The 24,308-nt window shown below is 44.0% G+C and overlaps 1 protein-coding gene across 6 annotated transcripts in view; it reads right to left on the bottom strand.

The window, feature by feature from the left end:
* LOC136004357 (nuclear factor of activated T-cells, cytoplasmic 3-like) overlaps positions 1–24,308 on the bottom strand; it is a 128,088-nt gene that overhangs the window by 75,677 nt on the left and 28,103 nt on the right. For all 6 annotated transcript variants that reach the window (XM_065660823.1, XM_065660825.1, XM_065660826.1 and 3 more), the window contains exon 3: positions 1,774–1,936. In XM_065660823.1, the coding sequence (XP_065516895.1) occupies positions 1,774–1,936 (163 nt within the window). The remainder of the gene's footprint in view (positions 1–1,773; positions 1,937–24,308) is intronic.

Below are 24,308 nucleotides of genomic sequence, written 5' to 3'. Positions count from 1 at the left end.
GGAAAAGACAAACCCTACTGTAACCTGGATGTCATCAGATTTTTTTTTCCTTTCCTATTTGTCTTATAAATATTTTATAACTGTTGTCTGATTTGCCTTATAAATGAACAGTTAAATATTATCTTAACCTGGACTAGGATTAAGATAGAGTATTAAGCAACATTGAGGTGAATAAGTACAGAGATATTGCTTTCACCCAAGAACATGACAAACTGATAAATCAAGGCAACTTAAGAATTCCTACAGTTCCTTGGCACAATCTTCCCCATGCCCGGTGAATGAGAGGGTGGATTCCCTTTTAAGCTCCACGAGGCATCTATCACCGTAGATATTAAAGGAGACATCAGTGACTATCCCTAACTAGTCCAGAAGTCTTCCCAGCATAGAGTAAGATACTGTGTACACACCTGAACTCCAAAAGTCAGGGAGAAACACATCACAGCTTGCGCACACAGTTATACCTGCATATGCCAAACCCACACATTCTTCAAAGAGAATGACAGCAAAGCTTTCTTATGAAAGCCAAGCCTGATTTACCAGGACCTTACATCTAACTCTGAGCTCAACAATAATTGGATGGTATTTGCAAAGTATTTAAATCATACACTTCAGATGCCATTAGCATTTGAAATATTTAGCATTAGCTAAAGAACCCAGCCAAAGCAATCAGCAATGGCAGGTACCAGTTATCAAAACAGTCAGTACATCAAGACCCTATGTTAGCCAGATGAGGACTGTTGCCTGCACTACTGGATTTTTTTGAAACTCAAAAGAGGGTAGAGTGAAAGAGGGTAGATTTACATTATGTATTAGAAAAAAAAAAAAATCTTCCCTGTGAGTGTGGGGAGGCACTGACACAGGCTGCCAAGAGAAGCTGTGGCTGCCCCATCCCTGGCAGTGTTCAAGGCCAGGCTGGATGGGGCTTGGAGCAACCTGGTCTAGTGGAACATGGCGACATGGTCAAGTGTGAGATGAACTAGATGATCTTTAAGGTCCCTTCCAACCCATTCTATGATTCTGTGATTGAAACTGTCATAAGAGACAATAAATCTTGCATGATTCTGGAACTGACATCCAAAACAAAACAAGAACATAAAAAACAACCTCACCCCCCCAAAAAAGGGCAAGAACAACTCCTACTTGCCCTTATAGATAACCAGTCCAAATCTAATGAAATTAGGTGATACCTTGCTTTTTAAAGACAATAGCTACCATTACACTGAGTAATAACCTTTGGTTCATGCTAAAAAGAGTAAAGTTTAATTTACTCCAAGCATTTAAGTGAAAGTTAACAGAATGTACGGGTACCATTTCACAGAAATAACCTAACAGAAACACAGACAAGAGGCATTTACAGTGTTCAGAAGCTGTCTCAACACCAAAAGATAGATGATTTCTGATTCAAATGATTCTATATCATACTTGAGTATAGCTTCAACTAATCTATTATTGTGATTTTTCTTATCTGTCCTCAGGTGTACCCCTTCTTCCTTAAAGTTTGTGTTGAATACGTTAATACACTATTACACAGTGAATCCATTCACAAGCATAAAACTACATGCAGCATAAAATTGTGACTTTCACTGTAACTGTAGCAAATGAAGTTTTTGAACATGAAAAATAACTTTTGCATTGAACAAGTTACATTTAAGGGAGAAAATCTTACCCGGGAAGGACTGTAAGCTTCACACAAAGTAACAATTCACAGCATTATAAATACCAATAATGGTAGTTAAAAAATTATCTTCTATTCAAGAAAACCAAACTTCCTACCTTCACTACAGGGTGTCCTCCAGTAGACGCTTTTACTGCTCCTCTGCTTCCTTCTGTTTCATAGTGAGCTCTGTGATGAGTTTTAGGCTGGACTTCTATTTTCAGTTCACACTGCCCGTAATGACTTGGTAAAGGCCAATCAAGAGGTGGCAATGAAGATGTGCTGCAATCGAGATGAGCACACTATGATGAAATGAACTATGCTATCTGGCCACAGTACAAAGTAACTTAATTGTAAAATACTGACAATGATGTCACTTTCCTAACAAATGATGACCAAGTAAGAATATCTATTAGCCTAAAACTTACATGAAAATTCAAATATTTTGCTGGTGCATTAAAATATTCAAATTATTTCCTTTGGGGTTGTTAAAGTGGAATTTCTTCCTTCCAATACTCGATTAAAAGAATGGTACTGTATGACTCCCCCTGCCCCACATTGCCAGTGCTATTCTATAGTGGCTTTACATTAATTTTTTTATCCTCATATATATCAGAAAGTAATTTCAAATGTTATTTAGAGAGAACAGTCTAAAGTCAATTTACAAGTCATAGTTTTAACTCTCTGCATTATGATCTTCCAGCTTGTTGGTTTTGGTTTGTCTAAGATTGGTAAGCACTGCACTTTGTTAACAATCATTAAAATGAACCCTATATGATGACTAAAAATTTTAAAGCTAGTAATCCTATCTAACCATAAAGACTTACTGCAAAAACCAAAGACATCTACAGCGCATGCTTAGCTTATCCACAGATTCTATATGCCCTTACACACAGTAGCAAAGTTGCTCCAGGAAAGAAGAAAAATACACAGTAATGGAAGAATCTCAAAGGGAAATAAGCCACATGGTATCACCAGTGTTTTCACACCTATCCTTTTACCTGCATAGATATATAGACTTATGATTCTAATATGGTGAATGGTCAGATTCAAGTCAGTGAATACTTGGTAAAGCAAATTATTTTATGAATGTTTAGAAGTTAATGTTTAGAGCATTGTGTACCGCACAAGAACATTTACAATAACAATAAGCTTCTATTAAAATAGTTTTGTACTACCATACTCTGACCAACAAGGAAAGCAAATGAGGTTTTGAAGAGACGGACAAATATTGGTTTGTATCATCATTTGAGAAAGCTCAAATTCATTACTTTCTTCTTTAAAGGAAGTCGGGAAAACAGCCACCACCAATACCTACAAATTTCCACAAACACTAATAGCCACAGGTCCAAGAAAGATAAATTATACCTTCTTGAGAATTTAGCTAAGACCCATGAGACATATCCACAGTTGAGAAAGAAGATAATATTTGGACTGAACAAAAAAAAGAAAAGAAAGCTCTGCCTTTAGTAAGTATCTGGATGGACTTGGGCTCAGCCTGCAGCACCACACATAGAATCATAGAATAGTTAGGGTTGGAAAGGACCTTAAGATTATCTAGTTCCAACCCCCTTGCCATGGCGGGGACGCCTCACAATAAACCATGTCACCCAAGGCTCTGTCCAACCCAGCCTTGAACACTGCCAGGAATGAAGCATTAACAACTTCCTTGGGCAACCCATTCCAGTGCCTCACCACCTTCACAGTAAAGAACTTCTTCCTTGCTCCAGACCAGAGTGTGTCTAAACGTATTTGTGATAAGCATTTATTGTTTCGGAGTAATAGTAAATCATCATAATGCTGATTTATTGGCTCTCAAAATTGTTGCTCTTGATCTCACAGTTCTAGCATATCATAACTTACAGCCTGTATTTGCTGTTTTAGTGTTTATCAGCTGGGGACCTTGGGCTAAGGTACTTGTTTCATTGTACTTTATGGTAATGACTTGGAATACAGTAGACTCATTGACCATGAAACTGATCTGGCTTGCATTCCCAGTGTGGTCACCATCTCTATACTTTGGGAGGTATATATTAGAAGTGATTAGCAATTACAAATCATTTTTCCCCTCCTTGGGTGGTCAACCTGTGAAGGAGACATTCCCTTACTTTCCCAGCCCCCATCACCAGACCGTCTACAGCATCATTTGAGAGTTCTGAAGGTTCTGAATGACCTTTGGGTACCCTTGAGACCTGCCTGCTGATTGTGATGGGGATCACCATGTTAGCACACATATAGAGTGTGTTTTACCTGTCATCCAGGGGAGCATGTCATCACCTGGTTACGCTGATGCTGGGACAATGGTGACGAAGGTCACAAACTTGAAGACAGGGAAGCTAAGCAGCTGGGATCACTTGCTAGGGAAGGGGGAATTGACAAAGCAACTGCAAAAGAGAAAGGGTCCCTCAGCTTTCAGAGGCAGCTCTTGGCAGCTGCGAAAGAAAGGTTTCCATACAAGGATGATCTTATGAGTCATATGGCAAACTGGACCATGACAGAGAAATGCATTCAGTCTCTGACGGAATCAGCCATTGTAGAATCATAGGTTAGGGATAAAAAGGACCGTGGGATCATATACTTCCAACCCCCCTGCCATGTGAAGAAACACCACACACTAATCCATGTCACCCAAGTCTCTGTCCAACCTGGCTTTGAACACCGCCACAGATGGAGCATTCATAGAATCATAGAATTATAGAACGGTTAGGGTTGGAAAGGGCATGAAGATCATCTAGTTCCAACCCCCCGCCATGGCGGGGACGCCTCACACTAAACCATATCACCCAAGGCTCTGTCCAACCTGGCCTTGAACACTGCCAGGGATGGAGCAATCACAACTTCCTTGGGCAACACACTCCAGTGCCTCACCACCCTTACAGTAAAGAACTTCTTCCTTATATCCAACTGAAACTTCCCCTGCTTAACTTTGAACCCATTACCCTTTGCCCTATCACTACAGTCCCTAATGAATAGTCCCTCCCCAGCATTCCTGTAGGCCCCCTTCAGATTCTAGAAGGCTGCTATGAGGTCTCCACGCAGCCTTCCCTTCTCCAGGCTAAACAGCCTGTCTTCATATGGGAGGTGCTCCAGTCCCCTGATCATCCTCATGGCCCTCCTCTGGACTTGTTCCAGCAGTTCCATGTCCTTTTTATGTTGAGGACATCAGACCTGTACACAGTACTCCAAGTGAGGTCTTTCTAAGCTGCAAGCGCACACCGAAGCCGGCTCATGTTCAGTTTCTCATCACCCGACACCCCCAAGTCCTTCTCTACAGGGCTGCTCTGAATCTCTTCTCTGCCCAGCCTGTAGCTGTGACTCGGATTGCTCTGACCCAGGTATAGGAACTTGCACTTGGCATGGTTAAACTTCATAAGGATGGCATCTGCAAACCTCACAAGCGTGTCAAGGCCCCTCTGGATGGCATCCCTTCCCTCCACCATATCAACTGAACCACACAGCTTGGTGTCATCACCAAACTTGCTGAGGGTGCACTCAATCCTACTATGAATGTCGCCGACAAAGATGTTGAACAGGATCGGTCCCAACATCAACCCCTGAGGGAAACCACTCGTTACTGGTCTCCAGCCGGATACTGAGCTGCTGACCACAACTCTTTCCGTATGGCCATCCAGCTAGTTGTTTATCCACCGAGTGGTCCATCTATCAAATTGATGTCTCTCCAATTTAGAGACAAGGATGTCATGTGGGACAGTGTCAAACGCTTTGCAAAAGTCCAGGTAAATGACATCAACTGTCCTGGGTTTAGCAGTAGCAGTCATTTATTGTCCTTCTTAGTAGCTGGTGCAGCGCTGTGTTTTTGACTTTCGGCCTGGGAACAGAGCTGATAACAACAAAGTTATTAGTTACTGCTCAAATGTTTAGACTGGCAATAGGACTTTGTGAGTCTCATGCTCTGCCAGGGAGGAGGGGAAGCTGGGAGGAAGCAGAGACAGGACACCTGACCCAAACTAGCCAAAGAGGTATTCCATACCACAGCACGTCATGCCTGGGGAGGCAACTGGGAATTACCTGGAAGGGCACAATCTTTTCGGTCGAGCTCGTTTCGGTGGGTGGTATCATATTCTCTTCCCTTATTTCTCTTATCATTATTATTATTGGTGGTAGCAGTAGTGATTTGTGTTATACCTTAGTTACTGGACTGTTCTTATCTTAACCCGTGGGAGTAACATTCTTCTGATTCTCCTCCCCATCCCTCAGGAGGAGGAACCACGACAGTTCTTTCTGGCACCCAACGTGGGGCACAAAGTGTTGAGATACCGACAGATCTGACCGGAGTGTGTCTAATCATATTTGGGATAAGCATTCATTGTTTTGGATTAATAGTCAGTTGTCACAATGCTGATATATTGGCTCTCAATGTTGTTTCTCTTGATCTCACAGTTTCAACATACTGTACCTTACTTGAGCCGGTATTTCCTGTGTTAGTGTTTATTGGCTGGGGGCCTTGGGCTAAGGTTCTTGTCTCATTGTACTTTCTGCTAATGACTCGTAATACAATAGAATCATTAATCATAGAATCATAGAATCATAGAATAGTTAGGGTTGGAAAGGACCTCAAGATCATCTAGTTCCAACCCCCCTGCCATGGGCAGGGACACCTCACACTAAACCATCCCACACAAGGCTTCATCCAATCTGGCTTTGAACACTGCCATGGATAGAGCACTCACAACCTCCCTGGGCAACCAATTCCAGTGCCTCACCACGCTAACAGGAAAGAATTTCCTCCTTATATCCAATCTAAACTTCCCCTGTTTAAGTTTTAACCTGTTACCCCTTGTCCTGTCACTACAGTCCCTGACGAAGAGTCCCTCCCCAGCATCCCCATAGGCCCCCTTCAGGTACTGGAAGGCTGCTATCATGAAACTGATCTGGCTTATGTTCCCAGTGTGGTCACCACCTCTATACTTTTGGTGGTATATAATAGAAGTGCTTAGGAATTACACATCTTTTTTCTCCTTCTCGGGTGGTCAACCTGCAAAGGAGACATTCTTTTACCCTCCCAGCCCCCCTCTCAGACCATTTACAGCATCATTTGAGTTTTGAAGTTCTTGAATGGCCTTTTAATACTGTTGAGACCTGTTTGCTGATTGTGATGGGGATCACCATGTTGGCACGCATACAGAGTGTTTTGCCCACGACCATTTTGTCTGATTTCAAGAAGATATAGGAGGACCAAGAGATTTTCCCCAAGGCTGGCCAGTGCACCGAACAAGTGCAAAATCCAGAAAAATTAGTAAAACACTTAAATGAGGTGTGTTGTCATTCTGGCCATACCAGAGACGGACCTGGCAATGTGCTGGGGCTTGCCCTATGCTTACAGAGCCTTGTTGAACACTATCCAGCACCTTCAAAAGGAAAAAAATGTCCCTGCATCTGAGGGCAAAGCAACAGACAGTGCAGCTACACCACCCCCAGCGACAAGTACAGTCGCTACTTAAACTTTGGCTGCACAGCTACCCCAGCAACAAGTACAGCAGCTACTCAAACTTTGAATGCAACAGACAGCGCAGCTACCACAGCTCCAAGCACAGCAGCTACACCACCCCTAGAGACAAGTTGCTACTCAAACCACAGTGATAATCACTGCAGCTAAACCAGAGAACCAATTTGTACCAATATCGGTTGCTCCTGTACACAAGAGAAAAAGCAAAAAAGAGGCAAGAAGGGTGAAGCAAGATGAAGAAACAATGTACTCAAGACCCGAGCCAGCATTTGATAAGGAGTCATCATCACATGACAAAGAAGAAGAAGAAGAGGTGACTCCTTGACTTCGGACTTCAACTGAGCTATGGAATATGTGAAAAGAGTTTACCCATCAACAAGGGGAGCACATTATCACCTGGTTGCTCCGATGCTGGGACAATGGGGCCGATGGTCACAAACTAGAAGGTACAGAAGCCAAGCAGCTGGGATCACTTGCTAGAGAAGGGGGAATTGACAAAGCAATTGCAAGAGAGAAAAAGTCCCTCAGTCTTTGGAGGTGGCTCTTGGCAGCTGTGAAAGAAAGGTTTCCATACAAGGATGATGTTATGAGGTGTTCAGCCAAGTGGACTACTTTAGACAAAGGCATCCAGTCTCTGAGGGAATCAGCCATCCTAGAGATGATCTATCACATCAAGCAGAATAACGGGGATATACCCAGAGACCCAGATGAAGTCGAATGTACACGACCCATGTGGCGAAAACATACACGGAATGCACCGTCATCATATGCCCACTCATTGGCAACAGTAACCTGGAATGACATAGTGCCACTAACAGTGGATGAAATGATTCATAAACTCCGAGAGCTCGAAGACGATCTCACCCCTTCCATTATCTCAGCTGTGGAAAAACTGTCCCAGGATCTCAAACAACCGAGGGAATGATCTATCTGATTTATCCAGCTCCTCACGTGTACCAACACACGTCTCAGCTATTAACAAAAGGTGTCCTATTCTTCAAGAGAGAAGATACAGGAGGTATATGCCATGGGCCACCCTATGGTTTTACCTGTGGGATCACAGAGAAGACATGAGGAAGTGGGATGGAAAACCTACTTTAGCTTTGGAGGAACTGGTGAGCAAATTGAAGAGGGGAGCAAGGCCCAAGACTCATCATCCCATGAGAGCTGCGGCTTCAGTCTCTGGTGAGCAGGCCCCCAGATGGAGTAGAAGAGCTGACTTTACTCCAGCTCCTGTGATAACGAAGAATAATCCCTTTCAATATGAATTAAGTGTTCAAAGTTGTGATGACTATTAGAGGGGCCCTGCCTCCAGCCAGGTGGAGTTAGGGGACAATAGGATTTACTGGACTGTGTGGATCAGATGGCCTGGCACATCAGTCCCACAGAAGTATAAGGCTCTAGTAGATACTGGTGCACAGTGCACTCTAATGCCATCAAGCTGTCAAGGGGTGGAACCCATTTATATTTCTGGAGTGACAGGAGGATCCCAAGAGTTGACTGTACTGGAGGCTGAAATCAGCCTGACTGGGAGGAAATGGCAAAAGCACCCCATTGTGACTGGTCTAGAGGCTCCATGCATCCTTGGCACAGACTACCTCAGGAGTGGGTACTTCAAAGACCCAAAAGGGTACCGATGGGCTTTTGGTATTGCTGCTTTGGAGACAGTGGAAATGAAGCATCTGTCCACCTTACCTGGTGTCTCAGAGGATCCTTCTGTTGTGGGGTTGTTGAAGGTCAAAGAACAACAAGTGCCAATCATGACCACAACAGTGCACCGGCAGCAATATCACACCAACCGAGACTCCCTGATTCCCATCCATAGGCTGATTTGTAGACTGGAGAGCCAAGGAGTGATCAGTAGGACCCGCTCACCCTTTAATAGCCCCATATGGCCAGTGTGAAATTCTAACGGAGAGTGAAGACTAACAGTAGACTAATGTGGCCTGAATGAAGTCACACCACCATTGAGTGCTGCCATACCACAGATGCTAGAACTTGAACTGGAGTCAAAGGCAGCCAAGTGGTATGCCACGATTGATATTGCCAATGCATTTTTCTCAATTCCTTTGGCAGCAGAGTGCAGGCCACAGTTCGCTTCTACTTGGAGGGGCGTTCAGTACGCTTGGAACCGACTGCCCCAGGGGTAGAAACACAGCCCTACCATCTGCCATGGACTGATCCAGACTGTGCTGCTATAGGGGAAGTTCCAGAACACTTACAATACATTGGTGACATCATTGCGTGGGGTGATACAGGGGAAAAGGTTTTCAGAAAGGGAGGGAAATAATCCAAATCCTGCTAAAAGCCGGTTTATGCCATAAAACGGAGTAAGGTCAAGGGACCTGCACAGGAGATTCAATTTTGGGGAATAAAATGGCAAGATGGACATCGCCAGATCCCAACAGATGTGATCAACAAGATAACAGCAATGTCTCCACCAACTAATAAGAAAGAAACACAAGCTTTCTTGGGTGCTGTGGGGTTCTGGAGAATGCACATCCCAAATTACAGTTTGATTGTAAGCCCTCTGTATCATGTGACCCAGAAGAAGAATGATTTTAAATGGGGCCCTGAACAACAAGAAGCTTTTGAACAAATTAATCAAGTCCATGCAGCAGCTGTTGGACCAGTCCAGACTGGGGCAGAAGTAAAAAATGTAATCTACACCACAGCCAGGGAGAATGGTCCTCCCTGAAGCCTCTGGCAGAAAGATCCAGAGGAGACTCGGGGTTAACCCTTCGGCTTTTGGACTCGGGGATACAAAGTATCTGAGGCCAGCTATACCCCAACTGAGAAAGAGATACTGGCAGCCTATGAAGGAGATCAAGCTGCTTCAGAAGTGACTGGCACTGAAGCACAGCTCCTCCTGGCACCCCGGTTGCCTGTGCCAGGATGGATGTTCAAAGGCAGGGTCTCCTCTACACATCATACAACTGATGCTACATGGCGTAAGTGGGCTGCACTAATTACACAACGAGCTCAAACAGAAAATTTGAGTCACCCTGGAATTCTTAAAGTCATCATGGATGGGCCAGAGGGCAAAGATTTTGGAATGGCACCAGAGGAGGAGTTGATACATGCTGAAGAGGCCCCACCATATAATAAACTGTCAGAAAGTGAAATGCAATATGCCTATATCCTTTGGAAAGCACTGGAGATGGAAGGCATCTGTATGGAGTCCCTGACGACAAGTTGCAGAAACTCCTGAAGAAGAGGGTGAATCGAGTCAGTTTGCCGAGGTGAAAGCCATCCAGCTGGCCTTAAACATTGCTGAATGGGAAAAGTGACCAGTACTTCATGGGTAAACCCATCTGGGCTGCTGCACTGTGGCAAGATATCGCTGCCCGGGTGCAGAACCTGGTGGTGAAGGTATACCATGTAAGATGCTCGTGTACCCAATAGTCAGGCCACTGAGGAACACCAGAACAACCAACAAGTGGATAAAGCTGCTAAGATTGAAGTGGCTCAGATGGACTTAGATTGGCAACATAAAGGTGAATTTCTTTTTGGCTCGGTGGGCCCATGACACCTCAGGCCATCAGGGCAGAGATGCAACATATAGATGAGCTCATGATCAAGGGGTGCACTTAACAATGGACACTATTGCCCAGATTATTCCCGAGTGGGAAACGTGCTGCAATTAAGCAAGCTAAACAGTTAAAGCCACTTTAGTATGGAGGATGATGGCTGAAGTACAAATATGGGGAGGCCTGGCAGACTGATTATATCACACTCCCACCAACCTGCCAAGGCAAGCGCCATGTGCTTACCATGGTGGAAGCGACCACCAGATGGCTGGAAACATAGGCTTGTGTCCCACGCAACTGCCTGGAACACTATCCTGGGCCTTGAGAAACAGATTTTGTGGTGACATGGCACCCCAGAGAGAATTGAGTCAGACAATGGGACTCATTTCCAGAACAACCTTATAGACACTTGGGCCAAAGAGCATGGCATTGAGTGGATATATCACATACCCTGTCATCAGCGGGCAAATTGTCAATCCAGCACTGCACACCATCTCTCCTGCTGTGAAAGACTGTTACAAGAGATGGACCCTGACATGGACCAGATGAACTCAGCAGCTTTATAGGGATTGGTCCATGCACTGGGGAATGATATCTCTCTCTTTGTGTGGGTGTGGAGAAATATATATATATATTTTTTTTTTTTATATAAGAGATGAGTGATGGTATATTGAAAAATGCAGGACCTTAGCATGACGTGAATGGTACGGAATAAGGGGTGGATAACATCCTGGGTTCAGCAGGAGCAGTCAGTTTTCTCCTTCTTAGGAGCCGGTGCAGTGCTGTGTTTTTGACTTTCAGCATGGGAACAACGCTGATAACACCAATGGTTTTAGTTGTTGCTAAGTAATGTTTACTCTGACCAAGGACTTTTCAGTCTCATGCTCTGCCAATGAGGAGGGGAAGTTGTGAGGAAGCAGAGACAGGACACCTAACACCAACTAGCCAAAGGGGTATTCCATACCACAGCACATCATGCCCAGTATATAAACTGTGGGCAGTTACCCGGAAGGGCTAGATTGCTGCTCGGGTGGTGCTGGGTATCAGTCAGCAGGTGGTGAGTAGTTGTGTTCTCTTCCCTTGTTATTTCCCTTATCATTATTATTATTGGTGGTAGCAGTAGTGGTTTTGTGTTATACCTTAGTTACTGGACTATTATTATCTCAACGCATGGGAGTTACATTCTTTCAATTCTCCTCCCCCTCCCTCCAGGAGTGAAGGGAGGAAGAAGGCGGGGGGGAGGAGTGAGTGAGCGGCTGCGCGGTTCTGAGTTACCGGTTGGGCTTAAACTATGAGAAGCACCTTTCCAAGAGCCATGGGAGGAACAGGACTATTTCTCTTTCTTATTACTGAAAGGAAGAAACGTGAACAGTAAATCATCTCCACAAGCACTCAGTTGACAGCAAGGACTCTTCTTCCCCCAGTTAGAATGTCTGATGACTGGTCCTTACACAGCAAGAGTATTTACTGGGTAGGAGAGAACAGGTGATATCAGCGATAACAGAGGGAACTGACAGCAATGCAGTGTACACCCAATCCTTCCAGAAACTTACCACAGGGCAAGACATACTGCCTAAATGCTACTATTGACTATCAACTAGACCTTGCCATTCCCTTTTAATAGCTACTGAAGGAGAACGACTCAAGTCTTCAGTCTGAAAAAGAAAGAAAATGTCAGGATTAGAAAATATTAAAAAGAATTTAAAACGAAATGTAGCATACAAGAAATTTTTCTTTATTATTCCTGGAAACCTCCCCCGCCTATGTAACCAAATATTCTATGCCAAAAGAGCTGGCATACAGAGTGAAGTTCTCACTAAGAGAACTTGGTATAACAACACAGACACCACAGACTGTACAAATTACTGGGAGTTTATTATTAAACTCAGTCAAGCAAAAAGGTATTTGTTGCTTGCGACTACTCTGCATACAGCCTCTCATAGACATTTACATCTTTTGCAATTAGCTAATAAAAACACAGCACAAGCTATATCAGACTTTTCATTATCCTGAAAAAATATTTGGAATACTAGAACAAAAACAGAGACAAGAAAATAACCAAGTCTCAGTATTTTGTCATTCTTCAAAAACAAATATAAAACATCAGCATGACAGAGCAAGCAAGCAAGCACACAGCACTTGTACAGATGCCTAAAACATCACCAAATTTAAAATATTTCAAAATACAGTTCTCCAAATAAATTACATCATCTTCGAGGCTGTGCTTCATCAAACTGATGTTTTCCAGATGTAGCAGGGTAGAGAGTTACAGCTGCTTTCCTTTGAGAGTTTGAGGTTGAATACCCAAGCTGTTGTTTTTCCGATTATTTTTGTTGCTCTCTCCATCACCCTCAAATTCTCAGCAGCAGTGGAATCTTAAAAAGTTCTAGGGTACACTGACATCCACCTTTCTGCCCTGTATGGATATCAGTTTAATATATTTCTGCTTCCATATCACCCCTTTCACTTTTTCCAAGAAAAATGCTGTAGAGATATAAATTGAACTGGATCAGTGATTGTTCTGTGTTCAGCAGTAGCAGTCATTTTTCTCCTTAATAGTAGCTGGTGCAGTGCTGTGTTTTTGACTTAAGCGTGGGAAAAACCCTGAGAGGAGAAAGTGATAAATGCTGAAGAGGCCCCACCAGACAGTAAACTGTCAGAAAGTGAAAAGCAGTATGCCTTGTTTACTGATGGGTCCTGCAGTACTGTGGGAAATCAGAGATGGAAAGCAGCTGCATGGAATACCCTATGACAAGTGGCATAAACTGCAGAAGGAAAGGGTGAATCAAGTCAGTTTGACGAGGTGAAAGCCATCTAGCTGGCCCTGGACACTGCTGAACGAGAAAAGGGGCCAGTACTTTATACTGACTCATGGATGGTGGCAAATGCCCTGTGGGGGTGGATGCAGCAATGGAAGCAGAGCAACTGGCAACACAGAGGTAAACCCATCTGGGCTGCTGCACCATGGCAAGATATCACTGCCTGGGTGCAGAACCTGGTGGTGAAGGTATGTCATGTAGATGCTCATGTACCCAAGAGTTGGGCCACTGAGGAACACCAGAAAAACCAACAGGTGGATCAAGCTGCTAAAGACTCAAGCAGCTCAGATGAATTTAGATTGACGACATAAGGGTGAATTATTTTGAGCCCGGTGGGCCCATGACACTTCAGGCCATCAAGGCAGAAATAAAACATACAGATGGGCTCATGATTGAGGGGTGGACAGGTTATGCATGAGTGTGAAACATGCTGCAATTAAGCAAGCCAAGCAGTTAAAACCTCACTAGTATGGAGGACAATGGCTGATGTACAAATATGGGGAGGCCTGGCAGATTGACATCACATTTCCACCGACCCACCAAGGCAAGTGCCATGTGTGTACCATGGTGGAAGCAATCACCAGATGGCTGGAGACATATGCTGCGCCCCGCACTACTGCCCAGAACACTATCCTGAGCCTTGGGAAACAAGTCTTGTAGCAACACAGCACCCCAAAAAGAATTGAGACAGACAATGGAACTAATTTCCAGAACAACCTTATATTGAGCCAAAGAGCATGGCATTGAGTGGGTATATCACATCCCCTAAGATTCACCAGCCTCTGGGAAAATCAAACGGTACAGTAGGCTGTTAAAACTACACAAAGAGCAATGGGTGGTGGGACTTTCAAACACTGGGATACTCATTTATCAAAAGCCACCTGGCTGGTCAACACCAGGGGATCTACCAACAGGGCTGGCCCACCCCAGTCAGTACTTACATATACTGTACAGGAGATTAAAGTTCCTGTGGTGCACATAAAGAACGTGCTGGGGAAGATATCCTGGGTTATTCCTGCTTTGGGTAAATGCAAACCCACTCGTATGACTGTTTTCGCTCAGGGACCTAGATATACTTGTTGGGTAATGTGGGAAGATGGGAAAGTCCAATGTGTACCTCAAAGGGATTTAATTTTTGGGGAAAACAGACAATGAACTCAATTATATGCTGTTGTCTGCTATATACTTCCATAGCTCATCAGCTACATGCCCATCTCCACCACTCCAGGCTTTGAAAAGAAGATATGCACTGTCAGGATCATCAGCAGAGAACAAAGTCATGAGAGAAGCCAGCAGCAGCAGAACTGTCCTCAGGTCACCATCAACTGACCCTGAGTTCCCTCAGATCATCACACCAAAGAATGAACTTTGATGAAACCAGATGAGCTCAGCAGGGACCAAACGAGTTTCTTGGTGTCATCAGCAGGCAACAATCCAACACTACAAACCATCTTTCCTCCTGCCCTGAAAAACTATTACAATAGATGAAGCCTTACATCATGGACAGAATTAATTCAGCAACTTTATAGGGATTGGTCCATGGACTAAGGAATGATACCTCTCCCTCTGTGTGTATGTGTATATATAAATAGATATATTTATGTGAGACAAAAAGGAATGATATACTGAAAAAAAACAACCCAACAACCCAACAAAAAACAAGATCCAAGCATGATGGCAATGGTATGGAATAAGGGGTGGATACTGTCCTGGGTTCACCTGTAGCAGTCATTTTTCTCCTTGGTAGCTGGTGCATTCCTGTGTTTTTCACTTTCAGCTGGGAATAACACTGATAACACACCGATGTTTTCACCTGTTGCTAAGTAATGTTTACTCTGACCAAGGACTTTTCAGTCTCATGCTCTGCCAATGAGGAGGGGCATGGGAAGCTGGGAGGAAGCAGAGACAGAACACCTGACCCAAACAAGCCAAAGGGGTATTCCATACCACAACACATCATGCCCAGTATAGAAACTGGGGGGAGTTACCAGGAAGGCCCAGATCACTGCTCAGGTCAAGCTGGGTATCCGGAGGCAGGTGGTGAGCGTTCATCACTTGTGTTTATTGTTTTCCTTCCCTTTTCCCCTTATTAATTTTATATTCTCTCCCCCTGTTATTTCCCTTATCATTATTATTATTATTGGTAATAGTAGTAGTTTTGTATTATACCTTAGTTACTGGACTGTTCTTTTCTCAACCAGTGGGATTTACACTTTTTTGATTCTCCTCCCCATCCCTCCAGGAGCGGAGGGAGGAAGAAGAGGGTGGGGTAGTGAGCGAGCAGCTGTGTGGTTCCAAGTTACTGGCTGGGCTTAAACCATGACAGTGATCTAACTTCTTTTCATTTTGAAAGGCAAATTTTTGAATCCTATTAATTTATCAGAGCCCCAGCTTGTCCTGGATTTACCAGTAGCCGTTTTGCTTCTTCTTAGTAACTGGTGCAAGCTCTGTGTTTTAACTTCCAGCCTGGGAAGAGAGCTGATAACACCGATTGTTTTTAATTGTTAAGTAATGTTTATTCTGGCCAAGGACTTTGTGAGTCTCATGCTCTGCTGGGGATGAGGGGAGGCTGGGAGGAAGTAGAGACAGGACACCTGACCTAAGCTAGCCAGAGGTATTCCATACCACAGTATCAGTATGTCATGCCCAGGGAGGTAACTAGGAGTTACCCAGAAGAGCACAGTCTCTCTTCAGGGGGGTCGAACTCGTTCGGTGGTGGTATCGTATTCTCTTCTCTTGTTATTTTCTCTTATCAATATTATCATTGTTGGTAGCAGTAGTGATTTGTGTTATACCTTAGTTACTGGGCTGTTCTTATCTCGGGGGGGGGGGGGGTGGTGAGTGAACAAGCTTTTGTGGTTGGGTTTAAACCACAACACAGCTGTATCTACAGCTGCTTCAAGTCAGCATTTGGGGGGCAAATGGAAACAAATTTACATATATTTTGAGCACTTGTCAATATGAAGCAGTATTAATTTTGTACCAGATGCTGAATATAGTAAAGTAAATCAGAAGCTGCTAGCTTTACTGCATTTACAGATCTGTTCTCAAGAAAATACCTGTTGTGGTTTAAGCCCAGCCGGTAACTCAGAGCCACACAGCTGCTTGCTCACTCCCCCCATTCTTCCTCCCACTGGCTCCCGGAGGGATGGGGAGGAGAATCAAAAGAATGTAACTCCCATGGGTTGAGATAAGAACAGTCCAGTAACTAAGGTATAATTCAAAACTACTACTGCTACCACCAATAATAATAATAAGGGAAAGAACAAGGGGAAAAAATACAACCATTCACCACCTCCCAAAGCAGCAATCTGGCCTTCTGGGTAACTCTTCCAAGTTTCTATACCGGACATGACGTGCTGTGGTATGGAATATCCCATTGGCTTGTTTGGGTCAGGTGTCCCATCTCTGCTTCCTCCCTGGCAAAGTATGAGACTGAGAAAGTCCTTGGTCAGAATAAACATTACATAGCAACAACTAAAAACATCGGTATTATCATCCGTATTACTAAGGTCCTTTGCAACCCTAACTATTCTATGATTCTACAATCTCTAGAATGGCTGATTCCCTCAGAGACTAGATGCCTTTCTCTATCGTGATCCACGTCACTCAACGACTCATAACAACGACCTTGTATAGAAACCTTTCCTTCAGAGCTGCCAAGAGCTGCCTCCAAAGGCCGAGGGCCCAATTCTCTTTTGGAATCGCTTTATCAATTCCCCCCTTCCCTAGGAAGTGATCCTGGTTGCTTGCCTTCCCTACTGTAGTGACAGGACAAGGGGTAACAGGTTAAAACTTAAACAGGAGAAGTTTAGATTGGATATAAGGAGGAAATTCTTTCCTGTTAGGGTGGTGAGACACTGGAATCGGTTGCCCAGGGAGGTTGTGAGTGCTCCATCCCTGGCGGTGTTCAAGGCCAGGTTGGATGAAGCCTTGTGTGGGATGGTTTAGTGTGAGGTGTCCCTGACCATGGCAGGGGGGTTGGAACTAGATGATCTTGAGGTCCTTTCCAACCCTAACTATTCTATGATTCTATGATTCTTGTTCGTGACTATCTGCCCCATTTTCCCAGCATCAGAGTAAGCAGGTGACGTGCTCACCTGGATGATGTGTGAAATCTTTTTGCATATTCTGTAGCTAGGTTGAGAAGTCACCTTTCCTTCTTTCTCTTCCTCTGATTCACAGAATAATAACTCTTGTTCAGATGCTGTCCCATGTATTAAATGCATCGGTTCATCTGTCTTCACTGTACGGGTTGCCTCGTGTTTGCTTTTCCCCTTGCTTACAAGGGCAACCGATTTCGGCACAAACTGGTCCTTTGGTTTAGCTGCAGTGACTATCACTGTGGATGGAGTGGCTACAGTGTCTGCCACTAGGGTTGGAGTGGGTGAAGTATCTGTTCTGGGGGTTGGTGCAGCTGCTGTGCTTGGGGGTTTTAGTAGCATCAGCAGCTGCATTGTCTGTTGATGTCATGGTTTGAGTAGCTGCTGTACTTGTCACTGGGATTGGTGTAATTGCTGTACTAGAGTTCGAGTAGCTGTGTTGTCTGTTGCTTTGCCATCAGATCCAGAGACATTTTTTCCCTTTGAAGGTACTGGATAGTGTTGAACAGGGCTTTGTAAGCATAGCCCAAGCCCCAGCACGTTGCCATGATTTGTCCCACTTTGGTATGACCAGGATGACAACACACCTCGTTACTAGTTCTTCTGGATTTTGCACTTGTTCAGTGGTGAAGTTCCAAAGCACTGGAGGGGCCCACTGGCCTAGATACTTGCCCACACCATCCCACACACCCTGCCACTCATGACTGTCCGGCCTCAGGGAAGATCCTTTGGTCCTATATAGTCATATAACCTTAGACAAGACCCAAACCCGAACCTGCTTAACTTTCAAGATCAGGCAAAATGGTCATGGGTAAAACACACTCTGTATGTGTGCCAACATGCTGATTCCCATTCACAATCAGCAGGCAGGTCTCAAGGGTACCCAAAAGCCATCCAAAACCTTCAGAACTCTCAAATGATGCTGTAAATGGTCTGGTGGTGGGGGCTGGGAAAGTAAGGGAATGTCTCCTTCACAGGTTGACCACCCGAGGAGGAAAACAAAATAAAAAATAAAAAAGATGTGTAATCGCTAAACACTTCCATTATATACTTCCCAAAGTACAGAGATGGTGACCACACTGGGAATGCAAGCCAGATCAGTTTCATGATCAATGAGTCTATTATATTACAAGTCACTACCATGAAGTACAGCGAAACAAGAACCTTAGGCCAGGCTCCCCATCCGATAAACACTAAAACAGCAAATGCTGGCTCTAGGTAAGGTACGACATGCTGAAACTCCGTGATCAAAAGCAATAACTTTGAGAGTAAATAAACCAGCATTGCAATGATTGACTATTAATTCAAAACAATCAATGGCTATCACAAATATGATTAGACACACTCTGGTCAGATCTGTCATTATCTCAACCCTTCGTGCCCCATGCTGGGCACCACAAAGAACTGTCGTGGTTTAAGCCCAGCCAGTAACTCAGAACCACCAGCCGCTTGCTCACTCCCCACCTTCTTCCTCCCCCCACTCCCAGAGGGGAGTAGAGGAGAATTGAAAGAATATAACTTCCACGGGTTGAGATAAGAACAGTCTGTTAACTAAGGCATAATACAAAACTACTACTAATACCACCAAAAATAATACTAATAATAAGGAAAAGAACAAGGGGAGAAAATACAACTGCTCACCACCTCCCAAACAATACCCAGCGATCTGGCTGTCCTGGTAACTCCCCCCAGTTTATATACTGGGCATGACATGCTGTGGTATGCAACACTCCTTTGGCTAGTTTGGGTCAGGTGTCCTGTCTCTGCTTCCTCCCAACTTCCCCTCTTCCCTGGCAAAGCATGAGACTCAGAAAGTCCTTGGTCAGAGTAAACATTACTTAGCAACAACTAAAACCATCAGTGTTATCAGCACTGTTCCCATGCTGAAAGTCAGAAACACAGCACTGCACCAGCTACTAAGAAGGAGAAAAATGACTGGTATAGCTGAACCTACGACAATACCATTCAGCCTGCACTATTAGGTGAGCATCAGCAGTAAAACTGCTATATTTTTAACTCACCACAGCTATTTTATCGGTTGGAAACTGTGCATTGAACTCCAGTGAACTCTGATAGTCCAGAACTTACCTAAGTTTGAAGTTTAGTGCTGCATTACTCTTAAAATACCTGGAACATGTTTAAGAATAAGAAGCTCAGCTGCTTCAGAAATGAGCAAGAATTTGGTATTGGAAAAAGGTTAAAGGTTTCTCTCTTCTGCAGCTTACACACAGCACAGCAGTGTTTGCATTGCTCATAAAGCCACCTGACTTTACACTCAGAATCCAGATCAGCTGCTGACTGTGGAGTTTCTTCAAGTAATTTTAGATGAAAAGATAAAAAGAAATAAGAACCCCTGTTATTTAAACGCCCTAATTTTTCAGATTTTATAGTGAAGCACATTTGTAGACATTTCCACATGTTTAATTACAAAATTCTACCCAGTTCATCACCAAATTACTGTTACAATAGCTTGTGACTTAGTCTTTCACAGAAGTTTTCTAAATTTTTTGTTTTCTTTACATGATTAAAAACCTTATTAACAATGCAGTAGCCTACTATTAAAGTGTCAAATCATGTCAGGAAAAAAATAATGAGTGACAGTCATTCTAAAAGTTGAATTAAATCAAATCTTAGCATGTTGTTGAAACAGCACCAATCTATAAGGATAACAGGAAGGGATTCTACAGGTACGTAGCAAACAAAAAACAGACTAGGGACAACATAGGCCCCCTGAGGAAGCTTTCGGGAGAACTGGCTACACAGGATTTGGAGAAGGCTGAGGTTCTTAATGACTTCTTTGCCTCTGTCTTCACTGGCAAAGGCTCTGACTGCACCACCCAGGTCTTAGAAGGTAGATGCAGGGACTGTGAGAATGAAGACCTTGGGCCCACTGTAGGAGAGGATCTGGTTCAAGACCATCTTAAAAATCTGAACGCGCACAAGTCCGTGGGATCTGATGGAATCCATCCGCGGGTCCTGAAGGAGCTGGCAAATGAAGTTGCTAAGCCACTGTCCATCATATTTGAAAAATCATGGTAGTCAGGTGAAGGTGGAACTAGATGATCTTGAGGTCCTTTCCAACCCTAACATTTCTATGATTCTGTAAGTTGACTTGTGGATCCTAAAATGCTGTTTCATATGCATGTGCCTTGCACGTATTTGTAAGCCAACACAACCTGACATAGAACTTGACATTATGTAAAACCTAAGCAGGAAATGGGGACAAAAGGAGAATTTAAGTGGACAGAGATATCAGACCAACAGATATGAAGTCACTTCACATAGCAAGGTCAGTTAAAATTTGCATGAATGCAAAGTAACAAATCAGGTATGTGTGCTGCCCATGTAAAACAAAGCAAGCTTGTTATCACTGATTAAGTAAAAAGTGCTCTGTCCAATGATTGCATTCTCAAATTGAATTCATGCTTAGGCTAAATCATGACAGTCAGGTGAAGTTCCCGACGACTAGAAAAAGGGAAATATAACCCCCATTTTCAAGAAGGGGAAAATGGAAGACCCGGGGAATTACAGACCAGTCAGTCTCACCTCTGTGCTTGGTAAAATCTTGGAGCACATTCTCCTGGATGGTATGTTAAGGCACATGAAAAACAACAAGGTGCTTGGTGACAGCCATCATGGCTTCACTAAGGGGAAATCCTGCCTGACCAATTTGGTGGCCTTCTATGATGGGGCTACAGAATTGATGGACAAGGGTAAAGCAGCTGATGTCATCTACCTGGACTTGTGCAAAGCCTTTGACACTGTCCCACACGACATCCTTCTCTCTAAATTGGAGAGACATCAATTTGATGGATGGACCACTCGGTGGATAAAGAACTGGCTGGATGGCCACACACAAAGAGTTGTGGTCAATGGCTCGATGTCTGGCTGGAGACCGGTAACAAGTGGTGTCCCTCAGGGATCGGTGTTGGGACCGGTCTTGTTTAACATCTTCATCGCTGACATGGACAGTGGGATTGTGTGCGCCCTCAGCAAGTTTGGTGATGACACCAAACTGTGTGGTTCGGTTGATATGCTGGAGGGAAGGAATGCCATCCAGAGGGACCTTGACAAGCTTGAGAGGTGGGCTGATGCCAACCTTATGAAGTTCAACCAAGACAAGTTCAAGGTCCTACACCTGGTTCGGAGCAATCCCAGGCACAGGTTGGGCAGAGAAGAGATCCAGATCAGCCCTGAGGAGAAGGACTTGGGGGTGTTGGTCAATGAGAAACTGAACATGAGCCAGCTTCAGTGTGTGCTCGCATCCCAGAAAGCCAGCCATATCCTGGGCTGCATCAAAAGGAGTGTGACCAGCAGGTCGAAAGAGGTGATCCTACCCCTCTACTCTGTTCTTGTGAGACCTCACCTGGAGTATTGTGTGCAGTTCTGGTGTCCTCAACATAAAAAGGACATGGAACTATTGGAACAAGTCCAGAGGAGGGCCACGAGGATGATCAGGGGACTGGAGCACCTCCCGTATGAAGACAGGCTGAGGAAGTTGGGGCTGTTCAGCCTGGAGAAGAGAAGGCTGTGTGGGGACCTAATAGCAGCCTTCCAGTATCTGAAGGGGGCCTATAGGGATGCTGGGGAGGGACTCTTCATCTGGGACTGTAGTGACAGGACAAGGGGTAATGGGTTAAAACTTAAACAGGGGAAGTTTAGATTGGATATAAGGAGGAAATTCTTTCCTGTTAGGGTGGTGAGACACTGGAATGGGTTGCCCAGGGAGGTTGTGAGTGCTCCATCCCTGGCGGTGTTCAAGGCCAGGTTGGATGAAGCCTTGGGTGGGATGGTTTAGTATGAGGTGTCCCTGCCCATGGCAGGGGGGTTGGAAGTAAATGATCTTGAGGTCCTTTCCAACCCTAACTATTCTATGATTCTATGATTCTATAAACCTACAAGTGTTCTACTAGTAATACCAAGGGAGTTTTATAATGTGATTAATGCAAGCTTCCAAAAGCTCATACTCTTACCTCATCAAGACTATAGGCTTCTGCCTTCAGCAGCTATTAAAGGGAACTCAGAAGATGGAACCTTTCAGTAGCATCCTCAGCAGAAGCCACTGCATTTAAAATTGTCAGTTCAGTGATAATTTTATCAATATTAATTTAACATTGCTAAAACAGAACTGATTCAGGCTGCACAAATTGATAAGGAAACATCTAATGTTCATCATTAGGATAGCCAAATGTGTCTATATGGACTTCAGTATTCAGACCTGCAGAAGTCAAGGCCCAGCTCATGGGCTGACTATATGCAGGAAGAGACAAACCCCCAAAACAAGATTGCTTGTTTGCATTTTACTGTGGCCCCACAGCAGTACATGTGGGACAGAAGGAAAAACAAAGCCTATGAGAGCCATTAAAAATAATTCAGTTAAAAACATACCTTTCATTTGTAGCAGGCTTCCTGAGTAACTCATAGGACAAATAGCTGGGGCTCTGTGCAGACAAACTGCTAATGCTTATACCTCAGCTGAAGCACATATGCAATTAGCTCAATTAGTCTAATGCTCTCCTGGACTCCTTGCTTAGAAATCTTTTAAACACAGCTGAAAATGATATAACAAATCATTTTAGCCACTCTGTACAACATGTCCCTGCCTCTGTAGTCACTAACTCCAGTTCTTATTCCTTTTGCTGGTTGAGATTCACTTCTACTACAGTGATTCTTTTATTATCTCTTAGTTTTAGCAAAAGTAAGATTTTCCACTTACAGCTCCTCCCAACACATCAACAAGGGAAAAGCTCACTGACCATACAATGGGCATGCCACATTTTCATCCCAAATTTTTGCAGAGATTAACCAACAGCATTTCCTGTGACAAGTCAATGCAAACACAGCAAACAAAAAAAAAAAAAAAACCCACAGCAAACCCCTGAGAATCTCAAACTATAACTATGAACCAATACTATGGTCCTTTTCAAGAATGCTTGTAGAGCCAATAATACTGCTGTGGATGCTCTTTGTTACCTAGTGTCGTGGTTTAAACCCAACCACAAACCTCTTTTGCTCACTCCCCCCCTTCTTGCCCTCCCCCTGCTCCAGAAATCTAGGAATCTAGGAAAAAGCAACTTTTTCCCTGGTGAACTAATTTTGGAGTTAAGATTTGTGGGGTTATTCCAGCTGCCATAGTGGCTTATCAACAGAGTTTTTAAACAATGTTTACATTCAAAACATCACTGTTCTGCTGCTAGCAGACCCACAGTTAACTGTGCTTTTGGAACACTGATACAGTATACTATCAAGTAAAAATCTATAGTCTATAATTTCAGAACAAAGCAGAGAGCCAAATCCCATGTACAACTGTCATGGTTTAAGCCCAGCTGGTAACTCAGAACCATGCAGCCTCTCACTCACTCTCCCCTTTCTTCCCCCCCCCCCCACTCCCGGAGGGATGGGGAGGAGAATCAAAAGACTCTCATGACTTCTTCCCTCCGATCATCACCCCAACAAAGAACGAACTTTGATGAAACCAGATGAGCTCAGCAGTGACAAACTCGGCAGTGTCATCAGCAGGCAACAATCCAACACTATACACTGGCTCTCCTGCCCTGAAAGACTGTTACAAGAGATGGAGCCTGACATCATGGACTGGATGAATTCAGCAACTTTATAGGAATTGGTCCATGGACTAAGGAATGATATCTCTGTGTGTGTGTAAGACAAAAAGCAATGGCACATTTTAAAATATGGGATCTGAGCACGACATGAATGATATGGAATAAGAGGTGG

This window comes from Lathamus discolor, chromosome W (genome assembly GCF_037157495.1).
Source record: "Lathamus discolor isolate bLatDis1 chromosome W, bLatDis1.hap1, whole genome shotgun sequence".
Classification (NCBI taxonomy): Eukaryota; Metazoa; Chordata; class Aves; order Psittaciformes; family Psittacidae; genus Lathamus; species Lathamus discolor.
This window is presented reverse-complemented; position numbering and strand designations above follow the sequence as displayed.